The sequence below is a fragment of the Tenrec ecaudatus genome, chromosome 6 (assembly GCF_050624435.1).
Source record: "Tenrec ecaudatus isolate mTenEca1 chromosome 6, mTenEca1.hap1, whole genome shotgun sequence".
In the NCBI taxonomy this organism is placed as follows: domain Eukaryota; kingdom Metazoa; phylum Chordata; class Mammalia; order Afrosoricida; family Tenrecidae; genus Tenrec; species Tenrec ecaudatus.
The window spans coordinates 7,861,261-7,876,749 of NC_134535.1; the positions used below are offsets into that span (position 1 = coordinate 7,861,261).

General features: G+C 62.9%; 1 protein-coding gene across 1 annotated transcript; it reads right to left on the reverse strand.

The window, feature by feature from the left end:
- Positions 1-1,237: 1,237 nt before the first annotated feature.
- On the reverse strand, positions 1,238-10,063 carry SOX10 (SRY-box transcription factor 10). The gene is made up of 4 exons (XM_075552664.1): positions 9,872-10,063; positions 9,004-9,494; positions 4,861-5,129; positions 1,238-2,898 (listed from the first exon to the last, which is right to left on the reverse strand). Exons 2-4 carry the CDS (start codon positions 9,420-9,422, stop codon positions 2,195-2,197), a joined length of 1,392 nt encoding a protein of 463 aa, XP_075408779.1. The 5' UTR covers positions 9,423-9,494; positions 9,872-10,063; the 3' UTR covers positions 1,238-2,194.
- Between the last annotated feature and the right edge of the window lie 5,426 nt (positions 10,064-15,489).

Below are 15,489 nucleotides of genomic sequence, written 5' to 3' on the forward strand. Positions count from 1 at the left end.
TTGGCAGCCCATACTGCAAGACAGGCCTTGGCTGGGGGCGTGGGCATTTCCCAAAGAGCCTACACACCTCCCTCTCCCCATCCTGGGAGCTGGTCACTGGGTGGACGAGGTCGCTCTTGGTGGCCCCCCCCCTCCCCGTACCCAGAATAAGCAGCAGGGGCTGGGCTGCACCAGCAAGGCAGTCCCCTCCAGGTGAAAGGCATATGCCCAGAGCCAGTGTGTCCATTTGCTTCAACTCCTTCCTGGGAGCTGCCGGGGCCCGAGCTGAACTGCTCCAGAGGGCTCTCTCTGCTGCCATTTCCAACGTAGACTGCCAGGCCTTTCTCCCAAGGCAGATGAGCAACCCTCCCCCCCCCCCCCCCCAGTGAACAGTACCATCCAGGGTCCCCTCCAGTAGAAGCAGGGCCCTCAGCTGATGGTGAGTGGGGGCGAGGCCTGGCTCCAGCACCCCTTCACACAGGGCTGACTCACGGCCCCAGCTTCTCCATCTGGAAAATGGGTGTAAGGGCAGGACCTACTGACCTGACTAGCCCGTGCACTCAGGTAGCTGCTTGCTGGGATATGTGCCGCGTCCCAGAGCTGTCCTACCAGAGGAGCCAGACCCCATGCCGTGGGCCTGCAGTCCAGCGGCTGGAGAGCTGAGAAAGGAGTGCCTCATAGACTGGGCTGTGACGGTTTGCTAGATCCCGGTGGACCCATAGGTGTGGGGCCAGGTGGAGGAGGATAGCAAGAGGTGGACCAGGCCAGCCAGCTCGAGACAGACTCCGCCCAGCTCCTCCACAGCAGCCCCCTCTTGCTCTGTGTCCTAACAGACCCTGCTCCCCAGGGTTCTTAAGTTGCCAGGTCTTAACTCCAAGGTGCATCTGGGTGGACTTGAACCTCTAGCCTTTCAGTCAGCTGTTGAGGCTGTGGACCTTGTGTGCACCCCCTCCTTCCAGGGACTCCCTCTTCAAGTCCCTGCAGCTTGTCTGGGTGGGCATTCGCAGGGCTGGGCAGGTGTCGGCCTGGCTTTGAACCAATGAGTGCACCCATCGAAAATGCCAGTGCCTGGGCAGACCGGCCCTACTGGGCCACCACTTGTCCTCACCCAGGCCTGATCCCCTTCAGAGAGATGAGGAAACCCTTGGATTCTCTCCCCTTTGCCCCCGCTCCTTCCAGAACGTGTTTGCGAGCCACAGGGAGATGAGACAGGCCAGGCCCACCAGGCAGTAAGGAACCTTCACTTTTATTAGGTGGAATGCTTAATGCGGGGTTAATGGGGGCTGGAGTAGCAGGACGGGAGGGGGCTACTGAGATAAATAAGAGGGGGACAGTAATGAGTTACATGTGGAGCGAGGGGTCTGAGAACAGGAAACGGGGCGGGCAGAGCTACACTTTTATTCGGGTACCACTGGGAGGCAGAGGGTGAGGGCTGGGGCAGAATACGGGGAGGCCTTTAGTGGTTTCAGCCGCCTGCCAGCCATTGGGGAACCCAGGGCCTTGGGGCTGACCGAGCAGGGCTGCAAGCCTGACCGAAGAAAGGGGACCTGGGGAGGGGGTCCAGGAATTGTCTCTCAATGTGTCCCTGGGGCCCTTGCCTACCTGGCTGGGAGGCTGCCCGAGGGCGACAGGCACTGTCTCTCCATCAGGTGAGGAATGAGGCTGTTGGCACAGCACTGGACCCCAGGCCTCTGCGCTACCTCCGTTCTGTGTTCACGGGGGGCGGGGAGAGAGTCCCCACTCAGACCCCAGCCCTCCACACACTGTGGAGCTGCCCTGAGCGGTCCTTGGCCCCCGAGTGGGCACTGATGTCTCTGGTTGGCCTGGCCCCCAGGTATGTGGCACAGGGCCAAGTCCGGCCCCTCGGTCCCTGTGCCTAGGAGTGGCAAAGCCTCCAGCTGCCATCGGTCCAACTCGGGATGCCCCTCCTCCCTCCGGGGGGTAGGTGGACCCTTGTCAGGCTCTGAGTTTGAGGGTCATTCTTGGGGGAGGAAGGTGCAGCCCTCATTCTTGCAGTCTGGGGGTTGGGGAGGGATCTCCTCGGCCCAGACTAGCTGCCAAGGCTTTGCCCAGGCTGGCACCTGGACGGGGCAGGGAGGGATCACAGGGCAGGCCTCCAGCCACCTGCAAGCCCCAGCTGGACAAGGCACAGGAAGCAAGGGGGGGAGGGAGCAGTGCCCAGTAGGGCCTGGTGGGGCTGGTGCCAGAGCCCCCCCTAGGGCCGGGACAGTGTTGTGTATACTGGCTGCTCCCAGTGTGTTGGGCTGTGGGACTGGGGGCCTGAGGGGCTGGGGTCAGAGATGGCCGTGTAGAGGGGCCGCTGCGAGGGCCCCATGTAGGAGAAGGCTGAGTACAGGCCAGAGGCTTGGCCTGAGTGGCCGTAGTAGGGTCCTGAGGGCTGATGGTCAGAGTAGTCGAACTGGGGGCGGGAGATGGAGGGGAAGGCAGAGCCGTAGTGGGGCAGGCTGAGCGAGGTATAGGCTATCTGGGAGGTGGACGGCTGGTCGGTGTAGTGCGGGGGCCCCTGAGGCCCCGAGGTCTCCGTCTTCACCTGGGCCTTGGCATCTACACCAGGTGGCGAGACTGTGGGCAGAGCCACGCCTGGCGGCTTGGAGATCCAGGCAGAATGTCCGCTGGCCACGGCCAGGGCGCTGCCCAGCCCGTAGCCGGCTGCCGAATAGCTGCCCACGTGGCCTGGGTGCCCATTGGGCGGCAGGTACTGGTCCAACTCGGCCACGTCAAAGGTCTCCATGTTGGACATCACCTCATGGCTGATCTCGCCGATGTCCACGTTGCCAAAGTCGATGTGGGGCTTCCCGCCCTCCCCCAGGGCACGCCCGTCCCGCTTGGGGTCGCCCTTGCCAGACTGCAGCTCCGTCTTTGGGGTGGTTGGAGGGGTGGGCGGGCCGTGGCTCTGGCCTGGGTGGCAGACAGGGAGAGGAGACGGAGCTACAAAGGGTTGCGTGGTCACGGGGCGCAGCACAAGTGGGCTTCCAGTGGCTCTCTGGGTCGGAACCCGACATGTCCACGTTCTCCGCTTTGGCCAAGAATTGGCACCTGCTAAGAAGGCCTGGCCCTGGAGTTGTCCCAGTGACTCACAGAGTCCCCAAGCCGAGGTCGGGCCTTCCTTCCACCCTCCTCCTCCCCAGAAGCGGCTTCCTTTGCCCCTGCCCTGCTGCCCTCGCCTGCCCCCGCCCTTACTTCCCTGTGGCTACCTCCCTAGGGTCTCCTCCCCATTCTGGCCCCCAGCTGTGCCGAGCACCTCACTCAACTGTGCTTGGCTGAGTGCCCCCTCCCCCAAACCAAAGCCAAACTTCACAGCCAATCCTGACTCGTAGCAACCCACAGGACAGGGTAACACTGCCCTTGTGGGTTTCTGAGACTAACTGCTTAAGGGAGTAGAATGCTCTTAGCTGGGGGTTTCGAACTGCCAACCTTGCAGGCCAAAGCACAATGGTAACCACTACACCACCAGGGCTCCTGAGCCGCTGCCACAGGGGGCCAGTTAGATACAGATGGCAAGGACATGCTCCGCCCCGTTCCTTCATCTCTCCCCATCTCCTTCACTAAACACCATTAAACGTGGCAGGGAGGGGCTAGGCCCACGCACATAAATGAAACGGTGCCCTTGTCTTCAAGGGGCCACCCAGACACCCACGTGATGGGACTGCGTCCTAGAAAGGGCAGGCAAGAATGGGGCAGGGGGGTGGCACCCACTCTGCCTTGGGGGGTGGGGGGAGGAAGGCCTCGTAGATGAGAGAGGTACTGGGCCTCAAGGGAGAGACCAAGCTTGCACCCCAGGTTTTATTCTGAGGGAGTGGTTCTGTGAATGACCTGGGGGCGTGGTGACCCTGAATCTGAAGGTGCTGGGGGCAGTGTGGGGAAGGGATGGTTTAACTGCGGGGGGGGGGGGGGTGTGTGTGACAACATGCTCTCTGTCCTATGGTAGCAGGCAACCCCCACCAACATGCCCCCCACCACCACCACCAGGCAGGCAGTGCCAAGTCCTGCACTAGTCGAGGTACTGGATCGAGAGACCCGCCCAGGTTTGAAGCCCAGTCCTGCTACTTCCTTGTGACCCTGGGCACATCCCTGCCCCTGTTTTCTCAGAGCCAACCAGCCCTGGCCTCCTGCACTCCCTCCTAGCCCAGACTCTGGGGGCAGCTGGGTATCTCTGGGGCAGCCAGGCCACCTTGGGAACTGGGAAGAGCCCTGGTGCACTGGTCACTTCATCTGCAGTCCACTGGTTTCACCCCAGCTCTTCCTCTAGACTGGGAGCTCTTGGGGGAGGGCCCGAGGGTCCCTGGCCTGTAGTCCCAGCCCCTTCTCCAGGGCTTGGCCTAGCAGGTGCTCGGAGCACCCTCCCTGGGGGCCCGCCCAGCCCCAGCGCCCTCCCCGGAGCGCAGCCACCTGGGTGCCAGCTCAGCTGGGGCAGGGGCTCCTTTCTCCTCCCGCACTCTAAGGACCGTATGCAGGCGCCACGCACAGCCACTCACCCAGCCGGACTCCATCCCCGTCCCCGCCTCTCTCACTAGTGAGAATTACATGGCCTGTGCCCACCACACGCCACGTCTCCTCCATGGACCGGAGGTGAAGGAGGCCAGGAGCTCTTCTTGTGAATTTCAAAGCTCTCCGGCCCCTCCTGGTGGGGACTGCCCGACCTGACCCTACAACTGCCCCTGGCTGGGGCCAACTTGCCCCATGCCGCCTCTGGGTTCCCAGGGGTCCCTGCTGCACCTGTGAGCCCCTCCAGGATCAAGGGCAGCAGCAGAACATCTGGCCCTCCAGCTCCCCACACCCCACCCTGCCAAGGCCAGGCTCCCCACAGCTGAGGCTCCCGAGGGCACAGCACCCACCAGGCAGCCAACTTGCCGTGCTTACCTGAAGTATGCTCAGGGTTCCCATCTGACATCGGGGAGCCCTCTCCTGGGTGCCGGTGATCCAGGTGGGCACTCTTGTAGTGGGCCTGTATGGCAGCCGCCCCGCCCTGCTCCACCTCCCCACCTGGGCACTCGGCCTCCCCCTGGGCCGCCTTCCCGTTCTTCCTGCGCCGAGGCTGGTACTTGTAGTCCGGGTGGTCCTTCTTGTGCTGCATGCGGAGCCGCTCGGCCTCCTCGATGAAGGGACGCTTGTCACTCTCATTCAGCAGCCTGGGGGGTGGGGGCACAAAGGGACCGAGTGAATGCCAGAGACCCCCACCCCAGGGGACAGATCGGTCTGGAAGCTGTGAGACCCTAGGGCAGGCCTCTTGGTTCCAGAATCCCTCCGGGAACTGAGCCAAGGTACTGAGTTAAACACAGGCAAGGCAGTCACGAGGGGCGGGGTCTGTTGTGACTCTGTGGGTTGCAGTCCCCAAGGGCAGCAGTTCTAAACCACCAGGCACTTCCCAGGCGGTACCTTCTCCCATAAAGAGTTCCACTTCTGGAAACTCACAGGGGCAGTTCTACCCTGACCTCTGGCGTCACTATGAGTCGGAATCAGCAAGAGGGTGCAGAGCTTTGTTTTTTGAGGTGGGATGAGCTACTCGGTGAGGGGGTGAGCTCCCTGGGAATGGGGGCATGCAAGCAAAGAGGCAAGGCGAGGCCTGGACTTGGGTTAGACCGGGGTCTGCCATTGCCCAACTGTGTGACCTTGGGCCGCTACTTCCTTGAGGCTGGTGCTCCCCCTCCAGTGGGGTGGGAGGACCCTGAACTAACAGGGATGGGGGGTAGGTTGGTGGTCCCTTCTTCAAATAGGTGTTATTCTAACGCTGCTGGGGAGGGGACATTGGACAGGACTAGCTAGGAGTGGGTACCCACTGATTTTGTGGGCTCTAGTGGCAGGAGCGGATGGTAGAGGCAGCCAGAATTCTCCTCTGGCCCTGGGGGTTGGGGCAATCAGGCTTGACACACCACTGCAGCCTCAGGTGGTGGTGTAGGGGGCTGTCCAGGGCTCAGAGGCAGGTGTGGGGTACACTTTGTATAGAGGAAAAGGACTCACGATACTAGACGCCTGGGTGCCTGCCCAGAGGGCCTCTCCTGAGCTACCCCCCACTCCTTACCCCCAGTGGGTGCCACGCTCCCCTAGGGGACCATGAGGAAGGGAGAGAGGGAGGGGGTGGTCATACCAGGCACCTCCGGTGGCAACAGCATTCCTTGGCAGCTTAGCGCCCTCTGGGACCTGGCTGAGCCGCCCCCCCCCCCCGCCTCCTCCCCTGCTGTCAGCGGACATACCCAGGACACCAGGAGGCCCCAAGCCAGCACCCTCGGTTCCCTGCCCCCCAGCCATACGGGGAGGGGAGCAGGCCTGAGACCCTGGACTCACTGCTACCCATGCAGGCCTCTCCCACCCCATGGTTCCTCCTGTCTCTGCCCAGCCTGCAACTGAGTGAGTGCCAGTCAGCAAGCAGGGGGCAAGAAGAGAGACAATTGGGGCACTGGGCTCTCTCCCTGTCACCTCCCATGAAGCACCCTCACGGTAATAGACATCATGCCCGCCCAGAACCCCAGCCCTACCGTCACCCAGACCTCCAGCCTCAGCTCCGTCCGGGGGTCTCCTAACTCAAACCCAACTGCCTAGGCCTGGCACGGCACCCCTCTCTCAGATCTATCCGTGACCTTGACTCCAGCCTTCTCACAGCAGCACCCTGAATCACCCTCCCCAAACATACTGCACTCTGGCTTGCCTTTTGGGACAAGGCTGGGCCAGGTGAACTAGCACCCCAAATTGGAAACCCCAACATGTGCGGTGCTGGTTGCTTGGCTGCCCCTAGGAGATAAGGCTTCTCCACAGGCATGAAACTCCAGCCCCGGAACACCCTTTCCGGCTTCCTGGTGCTTGCGTTTCACTCACTGTCATGTGACCAGACAGGCATCAAAGGCAGCCCAGGGGTGGGGGTTCCTGCAGGCCCCTGGGCTGTCTGACCAGTGCCGGTTCGGCAGACCACAGGCCTGCCTGTCCGTCTTTCCAGTCCCAGGCCCCACTTGCTTTTCAGCTCTGCCCAGCCCAGCCTCCCTTCCTGATGTGGGTGGTGTGGAGTGTCTCAGGGACGGTTTTGGAGCAGCCCCTGGGGCAAGTGGACATCCCCCCCCCCCCGACATCTAGACACCACTGAGACCCCAGCCAGAGAAGACCATTTTGCCAGAGCTGTGGCAAAACCTTGGATCTCTGCTGTTGTCCAGCCACCCACTATCCTGCCGACTTCTCTGACTGCCAGACTGGCCTCAGGGGTAGTCAGGCCCCTGCACCGGCAGCTGTGGTGGCTGGAAACAAGCACCCTAAAATGGGGCCCATGTCCTGGCTTGGAACAGCGCGAGCGAAGCGGGAGGGGGTGGGGACACGATGTCCATGTTCGCTTTGACCCTCTCCTGGGGCTCGCGTGGTAATCTGCCCCTCCCATCCCCGGCCTGCTCTGTCTGCCTGTCTGTCTCTCCTGGTCATCTCATCCACTTCTCTTTGCCCTCTGGCACCAAGGACGCTGGTCTGGGCTCGGCCCTGTCCAGCTCCGGATGGACCTGGGCAGAGGAGCTCACAGAGAAGCCTGTCCTTGGGTGGAGTTGGAGTCTCTGGGTCCACAGAGCACACTGAGTCTTGGCCTGGGGCCCTCCCAGGGTGTGGGGGGTCAGGAAGAAGGGGCGCCAGGCTTCAGCACCACCACCACCCTCGCACCATCTTGGCAGGCGTGGCAAGGAGCAGGGCTAGATGGCTGGTGTGAGTCCTTCCTGTCACTCTCACCACTTGGAACCATAAGCCTTCTGCACCCAGCCTCTGCCGCTAAGGGGAGGGGGGGTGAGGGCACGGAGGGGGCAGCACCAAGAGGAGGCTGGATCCTCCGCCAAAGCCCAAGCTTTCTGAATCTGGGGCTCACCTCACCCTCTCCCTCTGCTCCCACCCCACCACCTCCTGCCCACTTCCACGGCTGTCACCAAGGGCCGTGGAAAGAAGACCGTTCAGGAGGCCTGGTCGGGGCCGTGGCTCTGAGGACAACTGGCTCCTGACCTTTGAGGTTCCTTGGCCTTCAGAGCCGAACTCCGGGGTTGGCTAGTGAGCTAGGTCAGGTGACCTTGGGAAGGACTGCAAACCCTGGTGCCCCAGGCTCCTGGGGTGGGGGGAGTCTTGCCCTGCTCCCCAAAGCTGAGCCAGGGTCATTTTGGTGGGACTGTTTCCCTGCCAGTGGCTTGGGCTAGTCCCAGGACACAGGGGGTTCTGAAGGCCCCTGAGTGGGCAAGTGGCTGGGGTCCCCTCCTGGCCGGCTTACTCCGCCCCAGCTCCCAGGCTCTGGGGAGGGGAGGAGGTTACTCAACGCTGGGTGGGGCCCCAGGAGGGAAGATGGCGCCCATCCTGTGGCAGGCTGGCTTGAGGGAGGCCAGCTGAGCGTCTCTGGGGCAGGGTGTGAGGTGGTGCCCCGGGAAGGCCAATGAGACAAGAGGGGTTCCCAAAGTGTCGGGCATTTTGTCCCCCCGACTTCTCTCCGACCCTCCTCCCTTGAGAGGCTCCAGTCAGAATGCCTCCTCTTCCTGGAACTCTCTGGCCCCCACCAGCTTTCTGCCTGGCTGCGTCCGTTTCCCTGCATCTCCACCCAGGCCAGACCAGGTGGCCAGTCCTTTTCCAAGCATCCCTGCCTGCTCCCCACCACCCCAGCCCACCCGCACCCCACACCCAAGCACTAGACCTAGGTATGTGTCAGGCCCACTTGACCTGTGTGTTGGGGGAGGGTCCATAATGGTTGGGGGTGTGACCCCTTCACCCCATCCTTCCTTCCCTTCCAGCTTCACTCCCCGCCTGCTCCCCCCCCTCCAAGAGAAACTCCCCCCCAGCCACCGCGAGATTCCAGCCACACGGGGGCGCCGCCCAGCCCGCTGCCCCTCGTGGGGAGACCCCACCTGGGCGGCCCAGAGACCTGAGTTCCCATGTGGGAGCTCGCACCCTCCCCAGGGGGGCCTCGTGCATGCGCGCAAGGTCACCATCCTCGGGTGGGGGGCGGCTGCCCAGGAGTAGGGGCTCGTGTTGCCCAGGGGTGGGGGCCCCGGGGGGTGCGGGGCTCACCTCCAGAGCTTGCCCAGCGTCTTGCTGAGCTCGGCGTTGTGCAGGTGCGGGTACTGGTCGGCCAGCTTCCTGCGCGCCGCCTGCGCCCACACCATGAAGGCGTTCATGGGCCGCTTGACGTGCGGCTTGCTCTTGCTGGAGCCGTTGACGCGCACGGGCATGGGCACGAGCGTCCAGTCGTAGCCGCTGAGCACCTGGCTGACGGCCTCGCGGATGCACACGGGGAACTTGTCGTCGTCCGCCTCGCCCTCCTGCTGCTCCTTCTTGACCTTGCCCAGCTCCCCGGGCCCCGGGCTGGCCCGCAGGCCCGGGCCGCCGTCGGGCCCCAGCGAGGGCGCGCCCCCCGGGGACAGGCAGCGGGGCTCCTCGGAGCCCACGGGGCTCAGCTCCACCTCCGACAGGTCCTGCTCCTCCGCCATGTCGACCCCGGCCGCCGCCGCCGCCTCCCCCGGGCCCGCCGCCGAGCTCCGCGCGAAGAGTCCAAGGCCCACCTGGATGGAGGGGTGGGGGTGCGCGGTGGGCGGCGCGGTCGCAATGGCCCGAGGGGGCGGCCCTCCCTGCGCCCCCCGGGGTCGGCGCGTCTTGTCCACGCCTCTCTCCAACACCTGGTCCCAACCGTCGCCGGGTGGGGGGCGGGTTTGGGCTGAGCAAACCTTTGGGTGGAGGTGTGCTGATGGAGAAGAAGAAACACCCTAATCCCCGCTGCTGCTGGAATTTCCCACCTTGCCGCTCACCTCCCCGCTGCCCTCCGCCTGCCCCGGCCCCACGGGGCCCAGAGGAGCTGGGTGGGGGTCGAGTGGGGCGCCACCTTCTCCCCGCAGCCACTGCGGGCTTCCTGTGGGCGGCGGCGGCGGGCGCGCTCACTCACCTCCTCGGCCCTCTCCTCCAGCCTGGGGCTTGTCCTTAGGAAGTGGAACACCGAGTCCCAAGGTGTGCGGTCCAGCTCGGGGCTGGGGGGTGCTACCGACAGGGATGGAAGGGAGGGGCTGGGGGGCCCAGAGCCTCAGGCCAAGGCCTCCCAGGGACAGAGCCCGAATCCTCACCACCAACCACCCGGGCTGGACTACGGCGACTAAGTGAGCGCAGAGCCCTCGGAGGGCTGGGGAAGGAAGGAGGGGGAGCAGGGAGGGGGAGCGGGGAGGGAAGGGCAGAAGGTGGAGCCTCCAGCGCTGCCTTCATCCCCAACACTGAGGGCTCCTCCGCCAGCGCCCCAGCGCCTTCACCCCCACCCCCCAGCTCCTTGAGCTGGACGCCCCAGGCCCACCTCCTTGGCTTTAGTTTGGGATTAGTCAGGGAGAGCTCAAATGGGGTTAGTTAGGCTAGGAGAGAGGGGCTTGGGGTGAGAGGAGGCAGATTGGGCCCAACTAGACTGACCCTGGGCAGCACAGGGCGGGAGGAGCAGTCTACAGAGTCTGGGGCGAGGTGGGGAGAAGTCCTGTTCTGTGGGCCTGTGTGGTGCAGTCCCCCTGAATTGGACTCAGGTCCGTACCTGGAGAGGCAGCTGGACTCCCCACTCAGCTCGTGTGGCCCTTCCCTCCAGTCTGCCTTGTCACGGGCGGCCAGCTGGCAGGCTCAAGACAGAGGCCACAGGCTGGGGCTGGGGTCCTCCTGCAGGGCCCTCCTTCCTGGGCCTGGGCCTGGGTGCCCTCCATGCTGAGCTCACCCTCTCTTGGCTGAGGTGGCTGTGAAGGTCCTGAAGTCCCCTCTCCACCCCCAGGAAGGCCAGGGGTAGCCTGCTCTCCTTACTCCCCATCACCTGGTGGGTGACCTGTCACCGTCCCCCTTTTTCCTAGGCCTCTCTGCCAAAGGTCACAGCCTTATTCTTCCCATCCACAGAACCCAGGACCTCCCTGAAGCCGTCCAGTCTAGAGTGGGCTGGAAAGGGGTCTGGGCAGGCCAGGCCTCACTCACACTCGGGAAGGACCCAGGACCCAGGGGATGGGGCTTGGGGTAGGGGACGGGACACAATAAAGTCGTCACACAAGGCAGAGGCATGTTGGGGGTGGGGGGAGTGGACATTGGAACACACACACACACACACACACACACACACACATGCTCGCACACACAGCGGGCAGGACAATCAGGCCAGTGTGTCTGGGCCCGGGAGCCCAGTGAATTAGGAGTTTGATAAGGGTTTTCTCTTTCTCTTGCTTGCCGGCCTTGGACAATCTCCCCCCAGTTTTCCTCGATGCCACCCCCAGCGCTGCCAACCCTCCTCCCCCGCCTCCCTGCGCTTCCCTGTGCCCAGACTCTTGTTCGGGGCCTTGAAACTGTGAGCCGTCTTTGTTCGAAATACAGGTGAACGGCAATCATGTGATTAACACACACACACATAAAAAGCTTTTTAACAGCGCCCGCTCGGCCTCAGAACCGCCCGGAGAGGAGCCGCCCTGGATGGACAGAGGGACGGAGGGGACAGAGGGGACAGAGGGACGCACATCCAGCCGCTCTGTCCCACCAGCTGCAGCCTCCGACTCCTGCTGCTGCGTGCCTGCCTGCCGCTGCCTGCCGGCCCGCCCCAGCATCTCTCTCGCGGTGGGTCCCCATTCATCCTAGTTCTGGGGTCCTCCTCTTCTCCCCGCAGCAACCTCCAGACTCAGACTTGCGCCCCCCTGGGCAGGGGAGGGGTGGCTGTGGAGGGAGAGGCTCCAGGGCCAGGAAGCCAGTGGGGGCTGCACAGCCACCCCCTCTCCAGCTTCTTGCTGCCCCTGCCCCCCTTGGCCCAGCTGGCCTGGGTGGGGGCTCGAGGTCTGCAGAGACCACCCTGGAGGGGATGGGGAGCTGCTCCCCCTCCCCCCTCCCTCCCTCAGTCTTCCATGCCTTGCTTGGGTCTGCTGGGAGGTGCAGGCTGAGGCAGGTGGGTCTGGGTGGGTGGGTGGGTGGGTGGGGGCAGAGCTGTCAGATGATCAGAGCTGCGGGGGGGCGCTCCTGCTGTGAACATAGCCCTGCCCATCACACTGGCAGGGGAGGGTGAAGGGCCCATATTCATCCAGGAGGACAGGGGTCTGCTGGAGGAAGTGGGGGATGGTGGCAGACACCGGGGTCTGCCAGGGCCAGTGTCTGCCCCCTTCTCTGCATGCCCCCTCACTGACCCTCCCCAAGGATGCTCCTGAACCCCACCCCCCAAGTCCAGGTCTGTCCCTCCACAGGAAGGTGTTAAAGATGTGGGACTCTCACCTGCCCCCTCTTGCCATGCTCATTCCCTACAGGAGAGGGCCCAATGTCTGGGTTTGGGGTTCCTGTCAGGGTCATTGGGGTTCCCAGGGCCTGGCCTGGGCTCTCTGAGATGGGCTCCGGAGAGGAAGCAAGGACCTGGACACTGCCCAGAGAGTGGCTTTAGGTCAGCAGTGATCCTTAACCCCTTAGCACCCACAGTCCTCTTCCTCAAGCCCTGTGCCTGCTATGGAAAGGCTCAGCCCCATGATGGGCCTCCTCCTTGCTGCCTGCAGTGGACACTGATGTGACGTACTGCGGAGCCAGGCTGATGTGTCCTGGGCAAGTGGAGACTCCCAGCCTCAGTTTCACCAAATGGGGAGTGGGTGTGACTCCCTCAGAGGAGAGTCACAAGGGAAGTCCCGTGTGGATTCGAGCTGAGGGTCTTGGCTGTTACTCCTTCTGGTCCCGCTGGTCTACACCCCCTCCCAGACCTCCACCCTGCTTCCCACCAGTGGGCTGGGTTTGGCCAGAAGCTCTCAGGTTGCCAGGCACAGGCACACTCCAGGCAGGGGCCCAGAGCCCCAGCTCCCATCCTGCCACATGTTAGAATCACCTTCTTATGGAAATCTTGAAGCACAGGGCTCACGCAGATGGAGAAGTCTGGGATCCTGGGACGGACCCTCTTCCAGGTCCCAAACCTCCAAGCCCACACCCTGGCCCCAGACCTGCAGGGCTATACTGAGGTGTGTGGGGCATTGTGGGACTATGCCCTGGGAGGGGGAGGCCCAGGGGGCAGGGTCAAGGGCGCAGTAGTGCCCTAGTGGACTTTCTCAGGGTTTTCAGCGGCCCCCCCCCTCCCCGCCCCTGCCCGCTAGACAAGGAGGTGATTTGGTCAGTTTGTGGGGTTGACCACTGGATTCAGAGTCAGGACCCCTTGCTGCACTTGGTCGCCCGACTGACCTGGGACAAATTGTCCTCAAAGGTATGGTCTTCTCCCGAGGAAAAGGTGGGTCATTTCATACCGAGTCATCGACCTTTAGCACCGACAGGGACCCCGAGACTGAGGGCTGGCCCAAAGTAGGAGCGATAGAACCAGACAAATGGAGTCAAGGTCATAGGCCAGTCCAGAGGTGGTGCTTACTGATCCACCGCCATGGCCTGCCCCTCAGGAGTTCAGGTCTGGTCCTGGAAGGCCCCTCAGACCACGGTTGGGCCGGGGCTGCTCCTCTGTGTGGTGAGGCAGTGGAGCCTCGCGGAGGGCCCTGCTCCTGGCCTCAAGTGAGCGAGCAGGCGCTGTTTTTCTGAGACTGGGTAGGAAGGCCCAAGCTCACCTGGTTGATGGTGGTGCCTGGGGGGCTGGGACCTGAGCCCTGTTCTGACCACTGTGCCCCCCTGACACTAGGTCCCAGGGGAAGCTGCTTGGGTGCGCTGCCAGGCCTTTAGGCTTGTGCTGCTGCCTCTGCTGGCCGGGCCCTCTCTTCAGCGGTGTTCTCAGCTGCCTGGTTGAGATTTTTCTTCTTTCCCCTTGGGCCAGAGATGTTCACGAACCTGCCCCCCTTACTGTACCATCCCAGCTTCCTAATGAGACTCCCTGAGGGTAGATCCCCGGGCTTCCTGGTTGCAGGGCCCTGTGTGGCCTGGGGGAGTCTTCTGAGAGCTTAGGTGCCATTCCAAAGAGAACATGACAGGGGAGGCTGAAGAGCAGTCAGGAGCAGCTTCCTGGAGGAGGCGGTGGGTTGGCGTCTGTCCCACCAGAGCTTTCCCCACTCCCCGTTTCAAGTCCGAGTGGAGGGTCCAGGAGACAGGTCAGGAAGGCAGCTCCTGGGGCCGGAGTCTTCCTCCCCTCCCAAACCCACTCTCTTTGGGAACAAGGAAGCTGGGGCCAGTGCCCAGTGCTGCCTCGAGGCAGCCTGGCCTCTGCCCTCCTCTCAGAGGCCTTCAGAGGAAGCCTCTTGTTCCTGTTGCCCCAGCCCCAGCCCCAGCCCCAGCTGCCAGAAAGCCCTTCCTGGAGTCTGCCCTGAGTCCCTCCCCTGCTGTGAGCATGCGGGAATGGATGTTCCCTCTGGGCGGGGCATTGGGCCAGGACAGTGATGGAGGCCAGGCCTGGCCCCGAGGTGCTCAGCACTTGGTGGGAGAGACCAGAGAGAGCCAGAGCCCAGTACAGCTGAGGCCTGGCACTGCCCAAATGGGTGACTGGAGGTGGTACATGGTACCTGTCATGGGGGCCATGAGCACAGACTGAGGCCTGCTGGGAACTCACTTCTGCCTTCAGTTCCAGGCAGGAGAGAAAGCACCCTGGGCTGGGAATCCCAGGGCTGGGTCAAGTCCCACCTGGGCTGCCGGGCAACTTCCCCTTTCCCTGGGCCTCCAGTTGCCTCCTCGGTTAAGTAAGGGTGAGGGCCCTGTTATAGCCAAGGGAGTTTGTGGATTTGATAACCAGGGGGTTAGATTTCAGGCAGAGGCCAATGCCAGACCCAGCGCTGCTTCCCAGAGATTCTGGGCTTCTCAGAGAGAAGCGATGGGAATTTCATGGAGAGTTCCCCCCCCCCCCAAGCAGAGCAGTCTGGGAAACACAGCCTTCAGTGCCTTCTAAAAGAGCGGCAGGGCCGGCCAGAAGTAGTGAAACCTCGAGGTTTACCAGCTTGCTGCTGTTAGGCGGTTTCCAGTTGGTTCTGTGTACCACAGGAGGCTGTACTGCTGGGCCCTGCACCAGCCTCACGGTCTTTGCTGTGTTTGAGCCCATTGTGGCCGCTGCTGTGGCAGCTCATCTCCCTGCTGACCTGCTTCTTTGTTTGTTGACCTTCTGCTGTACCAAGCACGATGTCCTCCAGGGACTGGACCTTCCTGATAGCATGCCCAAGATACATGAGACAGTCTTGCCATCTTCCCTTCCCTACTCTAACCCAATCCAACCTAATCCAACCCAACCCAACCTAATCCAACCCAACCCAACCTAATCCAACCCAACCCAACCCAACCCAACCCAACCCAGCCCAACCCAACCCAGTCCAATCCAACCCAGTCCAATCCAACCCAACCAACCCAATCCAATCCAACCCAACTCAACCACCCCACACCACACTCACCCCCCCAACCCAAACTCACTGCGATTGAGCCAATGTGGACTCACAGTGACCCTATAGGACGGGGTAGAACTCTCCCAATGGGTTCCTGGAACTTATAACTCTTTATGGGAGTAGAAAGCCTTATCTTTTCCCCAAAGAGTGGCTGGTGGCTTTGAACTGCTGACCTTTCGAATCACAGCCCAACGCATAACCACGATACCACCAGGGCTCCTCTTAAGGATAGACAAGTGGTGGGAATTCT